Below are 23,480 nucleotides of genomic sequence, written 5' to 3'. Positions count from 1 at the left end.
AATCAAAAATAAAGTCAGTTTTAGCCAAGTCAGATTTATGATCGGCCCTTTAAGACTGTAATAAATGTGGTTTGACGGTAGCAGTTTATCCGTCAGTAAGCAGCTTTACGAGAAAGTCGCATGTTCTATAAAAAGTCGCATAAGATAAGTATGGTCCTCACTGGAGTGAAATTGCGAATTTTTTTGCGACTTTTTAAATAGTTGCAATAGTAAATCTGCCTAGAGATTCATTTATATAAGAAAACATGCCCACTTTCAGAAAACTGGCGAGCATAGTGCAGTGCTAATAAAAGTTGCAAATTTTTGCGCAGTTTAATCAATTGCGCAAAAATTTGCGACTTTTTAACTCCATTATTCTGACTTGAGCTAATGATAAATCTGGCCCATTGTCTCTGTCTCCCTGAACCAAATAATAATTATTTTTTTTACAAACTTCTAACTAAAGTAATTTCCCCTGGTTCGCTCATCTCTAATCCTAGGCCTATGATTACGTTTTACACTTTTTGAGCTAAAAATAATTTTTATAGTTGATCTTTATTAAAAATACAGGATTAAAAATCAGTCTGCTTGCAGGCTGTCTGTTTCTGTTTTCTTTGAATTCCATTATCCTACAGCTCATGCGCAGCTCTTGTCTCTGATCTCCTGACCTCATAAACAGTTATTTAAGTCAGATTCTTATCAGTTTGATGAGAAATGAGCTATAATGAGTGTTTGATGTCACTAGATCAGAGATAAAACCCACACATGAGCCATAATTGAGATAAAATGACAGCCTGCAAACAGACTGATTTTTAACCCTGTAATTCAGAAAAGGCAGAATTTTTTTTTCTCATAAAGACCTATTGAAAAAAATACAATCATAAAAAAAACTGCCCCAAAGTTGTCCATATCCTTTAACAGGACATGTCACACAATTACATATTGGAGCAGATGGAGGTGGCGAGCACTGTAGAAAAATTTACATATCATTATTGTATGCCTTTTCGACAGTGAAAAGCGTTTCTATAACCGTTATTTATTAAGGATTTTATGGTGGACTTTGCATTTTATCAATTGTCTGCCTGCATTTAGCAGTTAACTTATCGAGTCAATGTGGATTAAAGCTAAACCTGACATTACAGGCAAAGCACCTCGCTGCATTTAGACCTGACAGTTAAAGTGCTGCTTGCATTCCTGAAATATAGAAATCACCTGATAAAATACAGCATTAGGAATATTTCATAATATCAGAGGCTATATCCAATCTAGTCAAAGGAATATATATTCATAAAAGCCGATCAGTGCAATTTTCATAATGGAAAAGTTAACATAGGCAAGAATAGGATAAAAGGTTTTCCTATGTAAATGTATTCCCATCGCTTTGTGTAAACCCTCCACCGCGCATTAATGGGGCTGGCGCTGGGATCAAATCATTAAATTGTTTATGACATTCAATAAGAGATTCTCAAACTGAAATTCCTGGGTCAGCGAACTCCCTGGAACAGAATTTACAGCTTGGATCAAAAGACGATAAGAAATCCCATGGTGAGCTGCCACTGACACCAGGTGTTCCTAAGACCTTTCACTATTTAACTTCCATTTAAAAGCAGGAAAATATGGCAGAGGCCCACAGGGGACCTGGGCAGCAAATTCATGGTGTCATGAAGCTCTCTATATATTGTATTAAAGAATGTATGTATATATATATATATATATATATATCTATCAGAGCTGCACTGCTAAGATCAAGTAAAGATGGTGTGCCAGTAGCTGCAGGCAAGATCAAGCCTCCAAATAAATAAGAAAACATTTCCACGGCACTCCCTAAAAAGTTCAGTTGTAGTGTTCTTTAATCCTCAATGCAACATTTCTCTCGTCTTACTGGTCTTCTTACTGGTTCTGCTTGAGAAAAGTCCCACTAAGTGGACTGAAATGTCACATTGGTAATTAAAGAACCCTACTACTGAACTTTTTTGGGAGTGCTGTAGAATTTTTAATATAAAAAAATTATATAAATATATATCTATCTATATATATATATATATATATATATATATATATATATATTATATTACAGGAAAATTTTGGTAAAACTGATTCTGAAAACCAAACAAAATGAGGCACATGCAGGCTTAGGGTATGTTCACAATGGTACAGATTTACTTTAAAGGGGTTTTACTATAGTGGTTAACAGATATGCTCATGCAGTCGCTCACCACATGTATGGTACATCTTCCCCATGCTCATTCTTTTTCTATGTGGACTCTCCTGACCTGTTTTCACTATATAACTAGGGATGAGCGAACTCGAACTGTATAGTTCGGGTTCGTACCGAATTTTGGGGTGTCCGTGACACGGACCCGAACCCGGACATTTTCGTAAAAGTCCGGGTTCGGGTTCGGTGTTCGTCGCTTTCTTCGCGCTTTTGTGACGCTTTCTTGGCGCTTTTTGAAAGGCTGCAAAGCAGCCAATCAACAAGCGTCATACTACTTGCCCCAAGAGGCCATCACAGCCATGCCTACTATTGGCATGGCTGTGATTGGCCAGAGCACCATGTGACCCAGCCTCTATTTAAGCTGGAGTCACATAGCGCCGCCCGTCACTCTGCTCTGATTAGCGTAGGGAGAGGTTGCGGCTGCGACAGTAGGGCGAGATTAGGCAGATTAACTCCTCCAAAGGACTTGATTAACTGATCGATCTGCAGCTGTGGATCATTGAGCTGCTGATCCTCAATTGCTCACTGTTTTTAGGCTGCCCAGACCGTTTGTCAGTCACATTTTTCTGGGGTGATCGGCGGCCATTTTGTGTCTTGTGGTGCGCCAGCACAAGCTGCGACCAAGTGCATTTAACCCTCAATGGTGTGGTTGTTTTTTGGCTAAAGCCTACATCAGGGTGAAGCTGTCACACCAAGTGCATTTAACCCTCAGTAGTGTGGTTGGTCAAGCTATCACACCAAGTGCATTTAACCAGCAATAGTCTGTTCATTTTTTGGCCATATACTAAATCAGGGGCAAGCTGCGCCCGTCACCAAGTGCATTTAACCCTCAGTAGTGTGGTTGGTCAAGCTGTGACACCAAGTGCATTTAACCAGCAATAGTCTGTTCATTTTTTGGCCATATACTACATCAGGGGCAAGCTGCGCCCATCACCAAGTGCATTTAACCAGCAATAGTGTGGTTATTTTTTGGCCATATCCCAGTCTAATTCTGTCACTAAATCCATACCGGTCACCCAGCGCCTAAATACTAGGCCTCAAATTTATATCCCGCTAAATCTCTCGTTACCGCTGTCCTGTTGTGGCTGGGAAAGTTATTTAGTGTCCGTCAAAGCACATTTTTTGTTCTGGGTTGAAATACAATTCCCAATTTAGCAATTTAAAAATTTAGTGGTTTCTGCTGTATCAGAGCTATTTGAAATCTATCCCTAAAAGGGTATATAATATTCAAGGTGCACATAGGGTCATTCAGAATAACTTCACACACCCGCTACTGTGCATTTCCAAGTCTAATTCTGTCACTAAACCCATACCTGTCACCCAGCGCCTAAATACTAGGCCTCAAATTCATATCCAGCTAAATCTGTCGTTAGTGCTGTAGCTGGGCGAGTTATTTAGTGTCCGTTCAAGCACATTTCTTGTTCTGGGTTGAAATACAATTCCCAATTTAGCAATTTCATAATTTAGTGGTTTCTGCTATATCAGAGCTATTTGAAATCTATCCCTAAAAGGGTAGATCATATTGAAGGTGCACATAGGGACATTCAGAATAACTTCACACACCCGCTACTGTGCATTTCCAAGTCTAATTCTGTCACTAAACCCATACCTGTCACCCAGCGCCTAAATACTAGGCCTCAAATTTATATCCAGCTAAATCTGTCCTTAGTGCTGTAGCTGGGCGAGTTATTTAGTGTCCGTTCAAGCACATTTCTTGTTCTGGGTTGAAATACAATTCCCAATTTAGCAATTTCATAATTTAGTGGTTTCTGCTATATCAGAGCTATTTGAAATCTATCCCTAAAAGGGTATATAATATTCAAGGTGCACATTGGGTCATTCAGAATAACTTCACACACACCCGCTACTGTGTATTTCCAAGTCTAATTCTGTCACTAAACCCATACCTGTCACCCAGCGCCTAAATACTAGGCCTCAAATTCATATCCAGCTAAATCTGTCCTTAGTGCTGTAGCTGGGCGAGTTATTTAGTGTCCGTTCAAGCACATTTCTTGTTCTGGGTTGAAATACAATTCCCAATTTAGCAATTTCATAATTTAGTGGTTTCTGCTATATCAGAGCTATTTGAAATCTATCCCTAAAAGGGTATATAATATTCAAGGTGCACATTGGGTCATTCAGAATAACTTCACACACACCCGCTACTGTGTATTTCCAAGTCTAATTCTGTCACTAAACCCATACCTGTCACCCAGCGCCTAAATACTAGGCCTCAAATTCATATCCAGCTAAATCTGTCCTTAGTGCTGTAGCTGGGCGAGTTATTTAGTGTCCGTTCAAGCACATTTCTTGTTCTGGGTTGAAATACAATTCCCAATTTAGCAATTTCATAATTTAGTGGTTTCTGCTATATCAGAGCTATTTGAAATCTATCCCTAAAAGGGTATATAATATTCAAGGTGCACATTGGGTCATTCAGAATAACTTCACACACACCCGCTACTGTGTATTTCCAAGTCTAATTCTGTCACTAAACCCATACCTGTCACCCAGCGCCTAAATACTAGGCCTCAAATTTATATCCAGCTAAATCTGTCCTTAGTGCTGTAGCTGGGCGAGTTATTTAGTGTCCGTTCAAGCACATTTCTTGTTCTGGGTTGAAATACAATTCCCAATTTAGCAATTTCATAATTTAGTGGTTTCTGCTATATCAGAGCTATTTGAAATCTATCCCTAAAAGGGTAGATCATATTGAAGGTGCACATAGGGACATTCAGAATAACTTCACACACCCGCTACTGTGCATTTCCAAGTCTAATTCTGTCACTAAACCCATACCTGTCACCCAGCGCCTAAATACTAGGCCTCAAATTTATATCCAGCTAAATCTGTCCTTAGTGCTGTAGCTGGGCGAGTTATTTAGTGTCCGTTCAAGCACATTTCTTGTTCTGGGTTGAAATACAATTCCCAATTTAGCAATTTCATAATTTAGTGGTTTCTGCTATATCAGAGCTATTTGAAATCTATCCCTAAAAGGGTATATAATATTCAAGGTGCACATTGGGTCATTCAGAATAACTTCACACACACCCGCTACTGTGTATTTCTAAGTCTAATTCTGTCACTAAACCCATACCTGTCACCCAGCGCCTAAATACTAGGCCTCAAATTTATATCCTGCTAAATCTCTCGTTAACGCTGTCCTGTTGTGGCTGGGAAAGTTATTTAGTGTCCGTCAAAGCACATTTTTTGTTCTGGGTTGAAATACAATTCCCAATTTAGCAATTTCATAATTTAGTGGTTTCTGCTATATCAGAGCTATTTGAAATCTATCCCTAAAAGGGTATATAATATTCAAGGTGCACATTGGGTCATTCAGAATAACTTCACACACACCCGCTACTGTGTATTTCCAAGTCTAATTCTGTCACTAAACCCATACCTGTCACCCAGCGCCTAAATACTAGGCCTCAAATTTATATCCTGCTAAATCTCTCGTTAACGCTGTCCTGTTGTGGCTGGGAAAGTTATTTAGTGTCCGTCAAAGCACATTTTTTGTTCTGGGTTGAAATACAATTCCCAATTTAGCAATTTCATAATTTAGTGGTTTCTGCTATATCAGAGCTATTTGAAATCTATCCCTAAAAGGGTATATAATATTCAAGGTGCACATTGGGTCATTCAGAATAACTTCACACACACCCGCTACTGTGTATTTCTAAGTCTAATTCTGTCACTAAACCCATACCTGTCACCCAGCGCCTAAATACTAGGCCTCAAATTCATATCCAGCTAAATCTGTCCTTAGTGCTGTAGCTGGGCGAGTTATTTAGTGTCCGTTCAAGCACATTTCTTGTTCTGGGTTGAAATACAATTCCCAATTTAGCAATTTCATAATTTAGTGGTTTCTGCTATATCAGAGCTATTTGAAATCTATCCCTAAAAGGGTATATAATATTCAAGGTGCACATTGGGTCATTCAGAATAACTTCACACACACCCGCTACTGTGTATTTCCAAGTCTAATTCTGTCACTAAACCCATACCTGTCACCCAGCGCCTAAATACTAGGCCTAAAATTTATATCCAGCTAAATCTGTCCTTAGTGCTGTAGCTGGGCGAGTTATTTAGTGTCCGTTCAAGCACATTTCTTGTTCTGGGTTGAAATACAATTCCCAATTTAGCAATTTCATAATTTAGTGGTTTCTGCTATATCAGAGCTATTTGAAATCTATCCCTAAAAGGGTAGATCATATTGAAGGTGCACATAGGGACATTCAGAATAACTTCACACACCCGCTACTGTGCATTTCCAAGTCTAATTCTGTCACTAAACCCATACCTGTCACCCAGCGCCTAAATACTAGGCCTCAAATTTATATCCAGCTAAATCTGTCCTTAGTGCTGTAGCTGGGCGAGTTATTTAGTGTCCGTTCAAGCACATTTCTTGTTCTGGGTTGAAATACAATTCCCAATTTAGCAATTTCATAATTTAGTGGTTTCTGCGATATCAGAGCTATTTGAAATCTATCCCTAAAAGGGTATATAATATTCAAGGTGCACATTGGGTCATTCAGAATAACTTCACACACACCCGCTACTGTGTATTTCCAAGTCTAATTCTGTCACTAAACCCATACCTGTCACCCAGCGCCTAAATACTAGGCCTCAAATTTATATCCTGCTAAATCTCTCGTTAACGCTGTCCTGTTGTAGCTGGGAAAGTTATTTAGTGTCCGTCAAAGCACATTTTTTGTTCTGGGTTGAAATACAATTCCCAATTTAGCAATTTCATAATTTAGTGGTTTCTGCTATATCAGAGCTATTTGAAATCTATCCCTAAAAGGGTATATAATATTCAAGGTGCACATTGGGTCATTCAGAATAACTTCACACACACCCGCTACTGTGTATTTCCAAGTCTAATTCTGTCACTAAACCCATACCTGTCACCCAGCGCCTAAATACTAGGCCTCAAATTTATATCCTGCTAAATCTCTCGTTAACGCTATCCTGTTGTGGCTGGGAAAGTTATTTAGTGTCCGTCAAAGCACATTTTTTGTTCTGGGTTGAAATACAATTCCCAATTTAGCAATTTCATAATTTAGTGGTTTCTGCTATATCAGAGCTATTTGAAATCTATCCCTAAAAGGGTATATAATATTCAAGGTGCACATTGGGTCATTCAGAATAACTTCACACACACCCGCTACTGTGTATTTCCAAGTCTAATTCTGTCACTAAACCCATACCTGTCACCCAGCGCCTAAATACTAGGCCTCAAATTTATATCCTGCTAAATCTCTCGTTAACGCTGTCCTGTTGTGGCTGGGAAAGTTATTTAGTGTCCGTCAAAGCACATTTCTTGTTCTGGGTTGAAATACAATTCCCAATTTAGCAATTTCATAATTTAGTGGTTTCTGCTATATCAGAGCTATTTGAAATCTATCCCTAAAAGGGTATATAATATTCAAGGTGCACATTGGGTCATTCAGAATAACTTCACACACACCCGCTACTGTGTATTTCCAAGTCTAATTCTGTCACTAAACCCATACCTGTCACCCAGCGCCTAAATACTAGGCCTCAAATTTATATCCTGCTAAATCTCTCGTTAACGCTGTCCTGTTGTGGCTGGGAAAGTTATTTAGTGTCCGTCAAAGCACATTTTTTGTTCTGGGTTGAAATACAATTCCCAATTTAGCAATTTCATAATTTAGTGGTTTCTGCTATATCAGAGCTATTTGAAATCTATCCCTAAAAGGGTATATAATATTCAAGGTGCACATTGGGTCATTCAGAATAACTTCACACACACCCGCTACTGTGTATTTCCAAGTCTAATTCTGTCACTAAACCCATACCTGTCACCCAGCGCCTAAATACTAGGCCTCAAATTTATATCCTGCTAAATCTCTCGTTAACGCTGTCCTGTTGTGGCTGGGAAAGTTATTTAGTGTCCGTCAAAGCACATTTTTTGTTCTGGGTTGAAATACAATTCCCAATTTAGCAATTTCATAATTTAGTGGTTTCTGCTATATCAGAGCTATTTGAAATCTATCCCTAAAAGGGTATATAATATTCAAGGTGCACATTGGGTCATTCAGAATAACTTCACACACACACGCTTCTGTGCATTTCCAAGTCTAATTCTGTCACTAAATCCATACCGGTCACCCAGCGCCTAAATACTAGGCCTCAAATTTATATCCTGCTAAATCTCTCGTTAACGCTATCCTGTTGTGGCTGGGAAAGTTATTTAGTGTCCGTCAAAGCACATTTTTTGTTCTGGGTTGAAATACAATTCCCAATTTAGCAATTTCATAATTTAGTGGTTTCTGCTATATCAGAGCTATTTGAAATCTATCCCTAAAAGGGTATATAATATTCAAGGTGCACATTGGGTCATTCAGAATAACTTCACACACACCCGCTACTGTGTATTTCCAAGTCTAATTCTGTCACTAAACCCATACCTGTCACCCAGCGCCTAAATACTAGGCCTCAAATTTATATCCTGCTAAATCTCTCGTTAACGCTGTCCTGTTGTGGCTGGGAAAGTTATTTAGTGTCCGTCAAAGCACATTTCTTGTTCTGGGTTGAAATACAATTCCCAATTTAGCAATTTCATAATTTAGTGGTTTCTGCTATATCAGAGCTATTTGAAATCTATCCCTAAAAGGGTATATAATATTCAAGGTGCACATTGGGTCATTCAGAATAACTTCACACACACCCGCTACTGTGTATTTCCAAGTCTAATTCTGTCACTAAACCCATACCTGTCACCCAGCGCCTAAATACTAGGCCTCAAATTTATATCCTGCTAAATCTCTCGTTAACGCTGTCCTGTTGTGGCTGGGAAAGTTATTTAGTGTCCGTCAAAGCACATTTTTTGTTCTGGGTTGAAATACAATTCCCAATTTAGCAATTTCATAATTTAGTGGTTTCTGCTATATCAGAGCTATTTGAAATCTATCCCTAAAAGGGTATATAATATTCAAGGTGCACATTGGGTCATTCAGAATAACTTCACACACACCCGCTACTGTGTATTTCCAAGTCTAATTCTGTCACTAAACCCATACCTGTCACCCAGCGCCTAAATACTAGGCCTCAAATTTATATCCTGCTAAATCTCTCGTTAACGCTGTCCTGTTGTGGCTGGGAAAGTTATTTAGTGTCCGTCAAAGCACATTTTTTGTTCTGGGTTGAAATACAATTCCCAATTTAGCAATTTCATAATTTAGTGGTTTCTGCTATATCAGAGCTATTTGAAATCTATCCCTAAAAGGGTATATAATATTCAAGGTGCACATTGGGTCATTCAGAATAACTTCACACACACACGCTTCTGTGCATTTCCAAGTCTAATTCTGTCACTAAATCCATACCGGTCACCCAGCGCCTAAATACTAGGCCTCAAATTTATATCCCGCTGAATTTGAATACAATACATTGGGCCAAATAATATATTTGTTGTTGTGGTGAACCATAACAATGAGAAAAACATCTAGTAAGGGACGCGGACGTGGACATGGTCGTGGTGGTGTTAGTGGACCCTCTGGTGCTGGGAGAGGACGTGGCCGTTCTGCCACATCCACACGTCCTAGTGTACCAACTACCTCAGGTCCCAGTAGCCGCCAGAATTTACAGCGATATATGGTGGGGCCCAATGCCGTTCTAAGGATGGTAAGGCCTGAGCAGGTACAGGCATTAGTCAATTGGGTGGCCGACAGTGGATCCAGCACGTTCACATTATCTCCCACCCAGTCTTCTGCAGAAAGCGCACAGATGGCGCCTGAAAACCAACCCCATCAGTCTGTCACATCACCCCCATGCATACCAGGGAAACTGTCTCAGCCTCAAGTTATGCAGCAGTCTCTTATGCTGTTTGAAGACTCCGCTGGCAGGGTTTCCCAAGGGCATCCACCTAGCCCTTCCCCAGCGGTGAAAGACATAGAATGCACTGACGCACAACCACTTATGTTTCCTGATGATGAGGACATGGGAATACCACCTCAGCATGTCTCTGATGATGACGAAACACAGGTGCCAACTGCTGCGTCTTTCTGCAGTGTGCAGACTGAACAGGAGGTCAGGGATCAAGACTGGGTGGAAGACGATGCAGGGGACGATGAGGTCCTAGACCCCACATGGAATGAAGGTCGTGCCACTGACTTTCACAGTTCGGAGGAAGAGGCAGTGGTGAGACCGAGCCAACAGCGTAGCAAAAGAGGGAGCAGTGGGCAAAAGCAGAACACCCGCCGCCAAGAGACTCCGCCTGCTACTGACCGCCGCCATCTGGGACCGAGCACCCCAAAGGCAGCTTCAAGGAGTTCCCTGGCATGGCACTTCTTCAAACAATGTGCTGACGACAAGACCCGAGTGGTTTGCACGCTGTGCCATCAGAGCCTGAAGCGAGGCATTAACGTTCTGAACCTGAGCACAACCTGCATGACCAGGCACCTGCATGCAAAGCATGAACTGCAGTGGAGTAAACACCTTAAAACCAAGGAAGTCACTCAGGCTCCCCCTGCTACCTCTTCTGCTGCTGCCGCCTCGGCCTATTCTGCTGCTGCCGCCTCGGCCTCTTCCTCCGCCTCTGGAGGAACGTTGGCACCTGCCGCCCAGCAAACAGGGGATGTACCACCAACACCACCACCACCACCTCCGTCACCAAGCGTCTCAACCATGTCACACGCCAGCGTTCAGCTCTCCATCTCACAAACATTTGATAGAAAGCGTAAATTCCCACCTAGCCACCCTCGATCCCTGGCCCTGAATGCCAGCATTTCTAAACTACTGGCCTATGAAATGCTGTCATTTAGGCTGGTGGACACAGACAGCTTCAAACAGCTCATGTCGCTTGCTGTCCCACAGTATGTTGTTCCCAGCCGGCACTACTTCTCCAAGAGAGCCGTGCCTTCCCTGCACAACCAAGTATCCCATAAAATCAAGTGTGCACTGCGCAACGCCATCTGTAGCAAGGTCCACCTAACCACAGATACGTGGACCAGTAAGCACGGCCAGGGACGCTATATCTCCCTAACTGCACACTGGGTAAATGTAGTGGCAGCTGGGCCCCAGGCGGAGAGCTGTTTGGCGCACGTCCTTCCGCCGCCAAGGATCGCAGGGCAACATTCTTTGCCTCCTGTTGCCACCTCCTCCTTCTCGGCTTCCTCCTCCTCTTCTTCCACCTGCTCATCCAGTCAGCCACACACCTTCACCACCAACTTCAGCACAGCCCGGGGTAAACGTCAGCAGGCCATTCTGAAACTCATATGTTTGGGGGACAGGCCCCACACCGCACAGGAGTTGTGGCGGGGTATTGAACAACAGACCGACGAGTGGTTGCTGCCGGTGAGCCTCAAGCCCGGCCTGGTGGTGTGTGATAATGGGCGAAATCTCGTTGCAGCTCTGGGACTAGCCAATTTGACGCACATCCCTTGCTTGGCGCATGTGCTGAATTTGGTGGTGCAGAAGTTCATTCACAACTACCCCGACATGTCAGAGCTGCTGCATAAAGTGCGGGCCGTCTGTTCGCGCTTCCGGCGTTCACATCCTGCTGCTGCTCGCCTGTCTGCGCTACAGCGTAACTTCGGCCTTCCCGCTCACCGCCTCATATGCGACGTGCCCACCAGGTGGAACTCCACCTTGCACATGCTGGACAGACTGTGCGAGCAGCAGCAGGCCATAGTGGAGTTTCAGCTGCAGCACGCACGGGTCAGTCGCACTACAGAACAGCACCACTTCACCACCAATGACTGGGCCTCCATGCGAGACCTGTGTGCCCTGTTGCGCTGTTTCGAGTACTCCACCAACATGGCCAGTGGCGATGACACCGTTATCAGCGTTACAATACCACTTCTATGTCTCCTTGAGAAAACACTTAGGGCGATGATGGAAGAGGAGGTGGCCCAGGAGGAGGAGGAGGAGGAGGAAGAGGGGTCATTTTTAGCACTTTCAGGCCAGTCTCTTCGAAGTGACTCAGAGGGAGGTTTTTGGCAACAGCAGAGGCCAGGTACAAATGTGGCCAGCCAGGGCCCACTACTGGAGGACGAGGAGGACGAGGATGAGGAGGAGGTGGAGGAGGATGAGGATGAAGCATGGTCACAGCGGGGTGGCACCGAACGCAGCTCGGGTCCATCACTGGTGCGTGGCTGGGGGGAAAGGCAGGACGATGACGATACGCCTCCCACAGAGGACAGCTTGTCCTTACCCCTGGGCAGCCTGGCACACATGAGCGACTACATGCTGCAGTGCCTGCGCAACGACAGCAGAGTTGCCCACATTTTAACCTGTGCGGACTACTGGGTTGCCACCCTGCTGGATCCACGCTACAAAGACAATGTGCCCACCTTACTTCCTGCACTGGAGCGTGATAGGAAGATGCGCGAGTACAAGCGCACGTTGGTAGACGCGCTACTGAGAGCATTCCCAAATGTCACAGGGGAACAAGTGGAAGCCCAAGGCCAAGGCAGAGGAGGAGCAAGAGGTCGCCAAGGCAGCTGTGTCACGGCCAGCTCCTCTGAGGGCAGGGTTAGCATGGCAGAGATGTGGAAAACTTTTGTCAACACGCCACAGCTAACTGCACCACCACCTGATACGCAACGTGTTAGCAGGAGGCAACATTTCACTAACATGGTGGAACAGTACGTGTGCACACCCCTCCACGTACTGACTGATGGTTCGGCCCCATTCAACTTCTGGGTCTCTAAATTGTCCACGTGGCCAGAGCTAGCCTTTTATGCCTTGGAGGTGCTGGCCTGCCCGGCGGCCAGCGTTTTGTCTGAACGTGTATTCAGCACGGCAGGGGGCGTCATTACAGACAAACGCAGCCGCCTGTCTACAGCCAATGTGGACAAGCTGACGTTCATAAAAATGAACCAGGCATGGATCCCACAGGACCTGTCCGTCCCTTGTCCAGATTAGACATTAACTACCTCCCCATAACCATATATTATTGGACTCCAGGGCACTTCCTCATTCAATCCTATTTTTATTTTCATTTTACCATTATATTGCGAGGCTACCCAAAGTTGAATGAACCTCTCCTCTGCCTGTGTGCTAGGCCTAAATATATGCCAATGGACTGTTGCAGTGGTGGCTGACATGAAGCCTGATTCTCTGCTATGACATGCAGACTAATTCTCTGCTGACATGAAGCCAGATTGTCTGTTACGGGACCTCTCTCCTCTGCCTGGGTGCTGGGCCTAAATTTATGACAATGGACTGTTGCAGTGGTGGCTGACGTGAAGCCTGATTCTCTGCTATGACATGCAGACTGATTCTCTGCTGACATGAAGCCAGATTGTCTGTTACGGGACCTCTCTGCTCTGCCTGTGTGCTAGGCCTAAATATATGCCAATGGACTGTTGCAGTGGTGGGTGACGTGAAGCCTCATTCTCTGCTATGACATGCAGACTGATTCTCTGCTGACATGAAGCCAGATCGTCTGTTACGGGACCTCTCTGCTCTGCCTGTGTGCTAGGCCTAAATATATGCCAATGGACTGTTGCAGTGGTGGGTGACGTGAAGCCTCATTCTCTGCTATGACATGCAGACTGATTCTCTGCTGTCATGAAGCCAGATTGTCTGTTACGGGACCTCTCTGCTCTGCCTGTGTGCTAGGCCTAAATATATGCCAATGGACTGTTGCAGTGGTGGGTGACGTGAAGCCTCATTCTCTGCTATGACATGCAGACTGATTCTCTGCTGACATGAAGCCAGATTGTCTGTTACGGGACCTCTCTCCTCTGCCTGTGTGCTAGGCCTAAATATATGCCAATGGACTGTTGCAGTGGTGGCTGACGTGAAGCCTCATTCTCTGCTATGACATGCAGACTGATTCTCTGCTGACATGAAGCCAGATCGTCTGTTACGGGACCTCTCTGCTCTGCCTGTGTGCTAGGCCTAAATATATGCCAATGGACTGTTGCAGTGGTGGGTGACGTGAAGCCTCATTCTCTGCTATGACATGCAGACTGATTCTCTGCTGACATGAAGCCAGATTGTCTGTTACGGGACCTCTCTCCTCTGCCTGTGTGCTAGGCCTAAATATATGCCAATGGACTGTTGCAGTGGTGGCTGACGTGAAGCCTCATTCTCTGCTATGACATGCAGACTGATTCTCTGCTGACATGAAGCCAGATCGTCTGTTACGGGACCTCTCTGCTCTGCCTGTGTGCTAGGCCTAAATATATGCCAATGGACTGTTGCAGTGGTGGGTGACGTGAAGCCTCATTCTCTGCTATGACATGCAGACTGATTCTCTGCTGACATGAAGCCAGATTGTCTGTTACGGGACCTCTCTCCTCTGCCTGTGTGCTAGGCCTAAATATATGCCAATGGACTGTTGCAGTGGTGGCTGACGTGAAGCCTCATTCTCTGCTATGACATGCAGACTAATTCTCTGCTGACATGAAGCCAGATTGTCTGTTACGGGACCTCTCTCCTCTGCCTGGGTGCTGGGCCTAAATTTATGACAATGGACTGTTGCAGTGGTGGCTGACGTGAAGCCTGATTCTCTGCTATGACATGCAGACTGATTCTCTGCTGACATGAAGCCAGATCCTCTGTTACGGGACCTCTCTCCTCTGCCTGTGTGTGTGCTGGGCCTAAATATATGCCAATGGACTGTTGCAGTGGTGGCTGACGTGAAGCCTCATTCTCTGCTATGACATGCAGACTGATTCTCTGCTGACATGAAGCCAGATTCTCTGTTACGGGACCTCTCTCCTCTGCCTGTGTGTGTGCTGGGCCTAAATATATGCCAATGGACTGTTGCAGTGGTGGCTGACGTGAAGCCTCATTCTCTGCTATGACATGCAGACTAATTCTCTGCTGACATGAAGACAGATTCTCTGTTACGGGACCTCCCTCCTCTGCCTGGGTGCTGGGCCTAAATATATGCCAATGGACTGTTGCAGTGGTGGCTGACGTGAAGCCTCATTCTCTGCTATGACATGCAGACTAATTCTCTGCTGACATGAAGACAGATTCTCTGTTACGGGACCTCTCTCCTCTGCCTGTGTGTGTGCTGGGCCTAAATATATGCCAATGGACTGTTGCAGTGGTGGCTGACATGAAGCCTCATTCTCTGCTATGACATGCAGACTAATTCTCTGCTGACATGAAGACAGATTCTCTGTTACGGGACCTCCCTCCTCTGCCTGGGTGCTGGGCCTAAATATATGCCAATGGACTGTTGCAGTGGTGGCTGACGTGAAGCCTCATTCTCTGCTATGACATGCAGACTGATTCTCTGCTGACATGAAGCCAGATTCTCTGTTACGGGACCTCCCTCCTCTGCCTGGGTGCTGGGCCTAAATATATGCCAATGGACTGTTGCAGTGGTGGCTGACGTGAAGCCTCATTCTCTGCTATGACATGCAGACTAATTCTCTGCTGACATGAAGCCAGATTCTCTGTTACGGGACCTCTCTCCTCTGCCTGGGTGCTGGGCCTAAATTTATGAAAATGGACTCTTACAGTGGTGGGTGACGTGAAGCCAGATTCTCTGCTATGGGACCTCTCTCCAATTGATTTTGGTTAATTTTTATTTATTTAATTTTTATTTTTATTCATTTCCCTATCCACATTTGTTTGCAGGGGATTTACCTACATGTTGCTGCCTTTTGCAGCCCTCTAGCTCTTTCCTGGGCTGTTTTACAGCCTTTTTAGTGCCGAAAAGTTCGGGTCCCCATTGACTTCAATGGGGTTCGGGTTCGGGACGAAGTTCGGATCGGGTTCGGATCCCGAACCCGAACATTTCCGGGATGTTCGGCCGAACTTCTCGAACCCGAACATCCAGGTGTTCGCTCAACTCTATATATAACCCAATACCTTTGGTTTGTTTTCATCCTGTATGTTGCACTTCCTGCTGCTCTGTCCAACCAAACCCATGATGCACTTCTCCTTCCTCTGCCACAGCTCCAGCACCGCCCCTAACAATGTCCAGCTAGTTTATAGCTCCACCCATCCAGCTAGTTACATAGACACTCCCCTATAACTGTCCAGCTAATTTATAGCTCTTCTCACCCAGCTAGTTACATAGACACTCCCTTATCACTGCTTATAACAACGCCCAGCTGGTTTATAGCTCCTTCCACCCAGCTAGTTACATAGACACTCCCCTATCATTGCCCCGCCCATGGACATGACATCACAGGAAATAGGAAAGAGCTGCATGGCCATGGTCATGTGACCACAGCCCAGAATGGCAGATAAAGGTAAAAGAATCAGAGATCTGCGTCTGAAACTTAGATTTTTTCTGTGGACTGGGCAGCCGATCTGACTCAGATTAATCCAACTGTAATCCAATAGAGATCATCTGCAACTTTTCTCTACATATGTAGTAGATTTTAAAACCGGTGGTGCTCTCTTAAATTTGCAAAGATTGGGTCATAAATCATTTTCACGTGAACTGCTGTAAAATATTGGTAGGCTTTAGGGCCAGAAACCAGACAGAATTTTCAATGTCTGAACATGGCCTTAAGGGTCAAGCACATGGCAAAGATATAGTTGGTGGGGAGCAAATTAACAACTACCATGTGTTTTGTCAGATAATGTAATGCCATATTTGTGTATGACATTATATTACTGTCTGTACATGTGAAATACACAGGCATCTCTTGGGGCATACCTTAGATATTCCCTAAAGGGCTTTGTTACAGGACAGCCCTGGGGGCCTTTTCTAGCCAACAGGAAATTGGTCTTAAATTGTTAATTATACTGTAGTTACTGGAGATTTTCTTTAAAGGAACACCCAAGTCAAAACCGATCTACTGTGTAGTGCCTGAAGGGTGCATGACACTTTTTGTGTTCTTTGAATCTCTGTGTCATGCTCCTCCCCCTTAGATCTTGCAGTAGGAGTGGATCCGTTTTGCCCAGAGTATTATCTTAACTGCAGTGACCCTCTTAAACAGTCTTGGTTACAGAACATGTAATATTTCATATTGTTACTATTTTTTTTTGTAAAAGATGAAAGATAAAGAATTCCTCTAAGGTTTCTGAACGCGTAGACTTCAGTTATATAATTATTCATTTGACACCAAGGTATCTTCTTGACAGCTCTTTCTCGACAGCTTAAGAAAAAACATGGCATGCTTATTTATACAATTCCTCAGGCTTTAATAACCATATTCTTAAAGTGAAAATGAAGAAATGAGCCGACACGTCTGTACAGGGAGGATTGAAGAAAATCCTCCATACCTTTTCCATGCCGTCCTCCTTCAGGCTAATAATATCCAAATCAAAATCTCTTCTCAAGCCATCCGTTCTATTGAAGGTGATCCGACCTGTCAAGCCATCCCACCGTGCCTGGGGACACAAAGACAAGATAAGATATTTAAAGCCAAGCTGACTATCCATCATCTTACCACACAGAAATATTCAATTTTGTGAACCTTTCCAATATAACCACCCATAGGGTAAACTAATTTGTCATTAAACATTATTAACTAGTAGCATATATAAAAAAAAAGCCTTGATTAAAAATCTCTTAACAGTGTCTACAGCCCCCAAGCAGAGCTAGGTGTCTCCATGGTAACAGACTACAAACAAATCCTGTGCAGTCAGACCCTGCAATCAAACGAGAGAATGTTAGCAGGAACTTGGACACACACACATGAGGGTGGCTATGACCGGATCAGTCTACACTAGAGTTTGTAACCATGGACAAAGGTATGCATGGGAGCTATAGACGCAAAACTATAAGACATTTTTAACCTAGCCTACACAGTGGACAGATCCTTGTGCGTCCGGTTTTGACCACTGTATAGTGCCTGGTGCTGGCAGCTGCCCCAAACAGCTGATCAAATGGGTGCCTGGTGTTGGACCCCAACCTATCTGACATTGATAACCTGTCCAGAGGACATCAACATTTGAGCCCTCTTTTAACTCTGGGGTGGATATAAAGTATGTAAAACCTGCACAGCTGCAGAGGGCCTCTGTAGTCAATGGGTCCCATTGCTACATAAAAACAGATCACGTTTAAGGATCCCCTCAATAAGTCCAAATTACTCGTGGACTGGCACAATGGTGAGGTGTTTTCTGAACAGCCAAGGATGAAGTGGCCTATGGCTAAGAACCCTTCAACTGCATTCAGTTGCCTTTGGTGTTCCGTCCCCCCATTGTATTTTTCACCAAAAACATGGTGGAGACCAAAGGGGACATGTTATCTAAGCCTCATCAAGCATTACTTACTATGGATGGGACCAGGTTCATAGGAATTTCTATCAAAAATGATCCCAGTCAAGGAACATTCCCTAAAGGATATTTGTGAAATGGCCTTCTTGGAGAGTAGAGTGTGCTACACGTGTAGCACTCGGCTGAATTATTTTTTTCTTGGGATAGACATGGGTTTTTACAAGCTACTGTGTGTTTTGGTGCTGGGCTGTTTCTGATAGCACCAAACACAATTAGGTCTTTTTTCATGAGCCACCTGGGTGTTCCAGGAGAAATGCATCACAGAAGAACTACACTGAATTATTTTTTTGGGGTTGAGTTTGTCTCATTCTCAGCACATGAAAAGAGCTAATACATAGTTCAAAAAATCTAATAAATACCTCCTTTATGAAGTTCATAAATCGTGGTCCAAATCTCCATGGTTTGTGACGGTGACATTGCAAAGAGCTGACAGTCATCTGGGCGGCTCGTTGTGTGGCAACAGCAACCATATAGACAGCGTCATACATCAAGGCAGCATCTGTCTGTATCAAAGACATAGACTGAATTTTATGATAATACTCACTAGTCTCTACTCCATTTCAAATTAGCATTTACTCTGACATTCACCAGAATAGGTGCTGCACGAGAGAGGTCCTCTATATGGGACAGAAAAGCTGTGGTGTGGGGGGCAGTGATGTAATCCTAAATGCCAGTGCTATAATGGTTGAAGTGGTGGTGAGCAGAGGTTCTGCTCTTATGGATAGGGACTTCTCTCCTGCAGAGTGTAAGCTCTTATGGGCAGGATCCTCTCTCCTGTAGAGTGCAAGCTCTTATGGGCAGGGGCCTCTATCCTGTAGAGTGTAAGCTCTTAAGGGCAGGGACCTCTATCCTTAAGAGTGTAAGCTCTTATGGGCAGGGGCCTCTCTTCTGTATAGTGTAAGCTCTTATGGGCAGGATCCTCTCTCCTGTAGAGTGTAAGCTCTTATGGGCAGTGGCCGCTCTCCTGTAGAGTGTAAGCTCTTATGGGCAGAGTCCTCTCTTCTGTGATGTGCAAGATCTTATCGGCAGGGATCTCTATCCTGTAGAGTGTAAACCTTTATGGGCAGTGACCTCTCTCCTGTAGATTGTAAGCTCTTATGCATAGGGACCTCTCTCCTGAAGAGTGTAAGCTCTTATGGGCAGGGTCCTCTCTCCTGTAGAGTGTAAGCTCTTATGGACCGGGACCTCTCTCCTGTAGAATGTAAGCTCTTATGGGCAGGGGACTCTCTCCTGTAGAGTGTAAGCTCTTATAGACAGGATCCTCTGTACTGTAGAGTGTAAGCTCTTATGGGCAGGGACCTCTCTTCTGTGGAGTGTAAGCTCTTATGGGTCCCTATTTCCGTCCATAGAACAGGAGAAATGTGTCTGGTATTCCAGTTAATGGGGCTGAGAAGCAATACCAGACACAATCCACAGACAAGAGCGGCAATGTTTCCTGAAGAAAGCATCTATATTTTTCTAATCTCATAAACCAAATTATTATAATTTCTTTTTACTTTTGAAAGTCAGAATCGCACACAAGCTTTTGCCGTCTTTCTCGTACACCCACTGCTTGGATCAGGCAGCCAGCTGCTATGTTATTGCACTTGCCTTGTTCTCAAGGTTGTATATAACAGGGGAAGGCTATAAATATTACAGCTGGATGTTACAAGTGTCTGATAAATATATAAGAGGTCTTGAGCATGTCAACCGGCTAGACCTTAAATTAAAATAATGTCTGCAAGCGTAACACAAAAAAACAAGATAGAGAAAGGGACTGGAGGGCTCTCAGATCAAGGTGAAGATACAAAACCATCACAGCTTACCTTTATCTGGAGAAAAATATAAAACTAACTCTAAGACGTAAAAGTTCCCAATTACAAATATGCTGCTTTTAAAGGGGTTGTCTATGTGTAATCTATGGATCTCAAATTACAGTAGAAGCCATACCCAACAATCCTCAGCCACGAATGTTCTGACGCTGCTCTAGTCTCTGCTGCTCTACACTTCCTGGTCTCAGCTTGTTACACAAGAAAAGCCAGCAGAGGCCTGCTCCGCCAATCACTGACTGAGGCGGGTCACTGCTATGGCCAATGATTGGCTCAGTGAGCCTTTCCTGGCATTTCCAACATGTAAAATCGCGACCATGAAGTGGAGAGCAAGTGGAAACATAAGCAGCACATGAATATCTGTATCGATGGATCAGTAAGGTGAGTATGTGTTGTTTGTTTTTTAACCCCCTCCGAGCCATATATACAGTACAGACCAAAAGTTTGGACACACCTTCTTATTCAAAGAGTTTCCTTTATTTTCATGACTATGGAAATTGTAGATTCACACTGAAGGCATCAAAACAATGAATTAACACATGTGGATCTATATACATAACAAAAAAGTGTGAAACAACTGAAAATATGTCATATTCTAGGTTCTTCAAAGTAGCCACTTTTTGCTTTGATTACTGCTTTGCACACTCTTGGCATTCTCTTGATGAGCTTCAAGAGGTAGTCACCTGAAATGGTCTTCCAACAGTCTTGAAGGAGTTCCCAGAGATGCTTAGCACTTGTTGGCCCTTTTGCCTTCACTCTGCGGTCCAGCTCACCCCAAACCAACTCTCCTTCATGGTCAAATAGCCCTTACACAGCCTGGATGTGTGTTTGGGATCATTGTCCTGTTGAAAAATAAATGATGGTCCAACTAAATACAAACCGGATGGAATAGCATGCCGCTGCTGTGGTAGCCATGCTGGTTCAGTATGCCTTCAATTTTGAATAAATCCCCAACAGTGTCACCAGCAAAGCACCCCCACACCATCACACCTCCTCCTCCATGCTTCACGGTGGGAACCAGGCATGTAGAGATCATCCGTTCACCTTTTCTGCATCGCACAAAGACACGGTGGTTGGAACCAAAGATCTCAAATTTGGACTCATCAGACCAAAGCACAGATTTCCACTGGTCTAATGTCCATTCCTTGTGTTCTTTAGCCCAAACAAGTCTCTTCTGCTTGTTGCCTGTTCTTAGCAGTGGTTTCCTAGCAGATATTCTACCATGAAGGCCTGATTCACACAGTCTCCTCTTAACAGTTGTTCTAGAGATGTGTCTGCTGCTAGAACTCTGTGTGGCATTGACCTGGTCTCTAATCTGAGCTGCTGTTAACCTGCGATTTCTGAGGCTGGTGACTTGGATGAACTTATCCTCCGCAGCAGAGGTGACTCTTGGTCTTCCTTTCCTGGGGCGGTCCGCATGTGAGCCAGTTTCTTTGTAGTGCTTGATGGTTTTTGTGACTGCACTTGGGGACACTTTCAAAGTTTTCCCAATTTTTCGGACTGACTGACCTTCATTTTTTAAAGTAATGATGGCCACTCGTTTTTCTTTACTTAGCTGCTTTTTTCTTGCCATAATACAAATTCTAACAGTCTATTCAGTAGGACTATCAGCTGTGTATCCACCTGACTTCTCCACAACGCAACTGATGGTCCCAACCCCATTTATAAGGCAAGAAATCCCACTTATTAAACCTGACAGGGCACACCTGTGAAGTGAAAACCATTTCAGGTGACTACCTCTTGAAGCTCACCAAGAGAATGCCAAGAGTGTGCAAAGCAGTAATCAAAGCAAAAGGTGGCTACTTTGAAGAACCTAGAATATGACTATATTTTCAGTTGTTTCACACTTTTTTGTTATGTATATAATTCCACATGTTTTAATTCATAGTTTTGATGCCTTCAGTGTGAATCTACAATTTTCATAGTCATGAAAATAAAGAAAACTCTTTGAATGAGAAGGTGTGTCCAAACATTTGGTCTGTACTGTATATATATAAAAATATAATACCTCTGGATCACCCTTGCTTTATGCATTAGCATATCTGAACTGCAAAACGAGACACAGCCTATACATAGAGCTGTGAAAACCTCTTTAAAGGGAACCTGTCATCCACTTTATGCTACCCATACTAACGGCAGTATAAAGTACAGACAGGTGAGTTGATTTCAGCGATCTGTCATTTTAAGTTAAAAGTAAGTGGTTGCCGAGAACCAACATCACAATCATTGCAGACTGGGCCTGGAAAAGAGTCCTGGCCACCTGAGAAGAGTCCTGGTTATTCATGAATTCCTGCTCTCCTGCTGATGACTGACAGTCTACTACCTAGTTTTCTCTGTTTCTGTCTAGGAGAGAACTGTCAGTCATCAGCAGATGGGAGAGAGAGCAGGAGATTATAATAACCAGGACTCTTCTCAGGTAGATTTGACTCTTTTCAAGGCCTGGGCTGCAATGGTTATAAAGCTGGTTCTCAGCAACCACTTACTTTTAGCTGATGAGTGACACATCGCTGAAATCAGCATTTCTGTCACTATTTCTTGCTGCACAGACGTGACATCGTGGGGCACTTATATTCAGTACTTTTTAAAAAGCTTTGGAATAACTCTATAAATCATATATGGTTTTCACAATATGTAATTTCTTTCCTTTACAATATGGCATTTTTTCCTCTCCATGCCAATTACAAAGTACAGAAAGCAGGCGTGTAAGCCACAGATAACACGTTGCGGTGGTTTTTAGGTAGACGTGACTTCGCTCTTTTCATTTATTATAGCGGTAATAGCTATTATACATCGCCCATTTATACCAATAACTCTTCACAATGAAACATTTGTATAGGAAGAGGCGGCCGAGATAATGAAATGATGCCTCATTAGACAGGAGAGCTTTGGCGTACAATAAAATGGGAATGGTGGAATTAGAGGCAGCAAATTTCTATTTTTACCTTGTTTTCTTACCCATTATGTTTGCTTTTAGCATTATTACATATTTCCCCGTAGCGTTAACATGTGTCTACAGAAAAATATATAATTGCACACATTTCAACCTTTTAAACCGGACAGTGAATGATGAAAAAGTCAAACAGGGAATAACAAGTCCAAAGAAATACTAAAGGTGGGCACAGGCGGTGGTATAGATGCCATATTGCCAACCAGTGTCACTACTATGAGGCTTGTGCCTCCATCGCTAAATACATTGAAAGTCAATGGGTGATGGACCCAGTCTTATAGGCTCCTAAAAAATCGGAACCGTCACTATTGACTTACATTGTTATTAGAGCCGGATCAGTTCTTTTCAGTTTTTTATG

The 23,480-nt window shown here is 43.6% G+C and overlaps 1 protein-coding gene across 1 annotated transcript in view; it reads right to left on the bottom strand.

Moving 5' to 3' along the window:
- GRIK1 (glutamate ionotropic receptor kainate type subunit 1) overlaps positions 1–23,480 on the bottom strand; it is a 248,600-nt gene that overhangs the window by 127,480 nt on the left and 97,640 nt on the right. Inside the window, exons 6-7 of the mRNA XM_044287731.1 lie at positions 18,727–18,870; positions 17,372–17,479 (exon numbers count right to left, since the gene is read on the bottom strand). Of these exons, the coding sequence (XP_044143666.1) occupies positions 17,372–17,479; positions 18,727–18,870 (252 nt within the window). The remainder of the gene's footprint in view (positions 1–17,371; positions 17,480–18,726; positions 18,871–23,480) is intronic.

Source organism: Bufo gargarizans, chromosome 3, assembly GCF_014858855.1.
Source record: "Bufo gargarizans isolate SCDJY-AF-19 chromosome 3, ASM1485885v1, whole genome shotgun sequence".
NCBI lineage: Eukaryota > Metazoa > Chordata > Amphibia > Anura > Bufonidae > Bufo > Bufo gargarizans.
The sequence above is the reverse complement of the archived record's forward strand: the minus strand, read 5'-3'. Positions and strand labels throughout refer to the sequence as shown.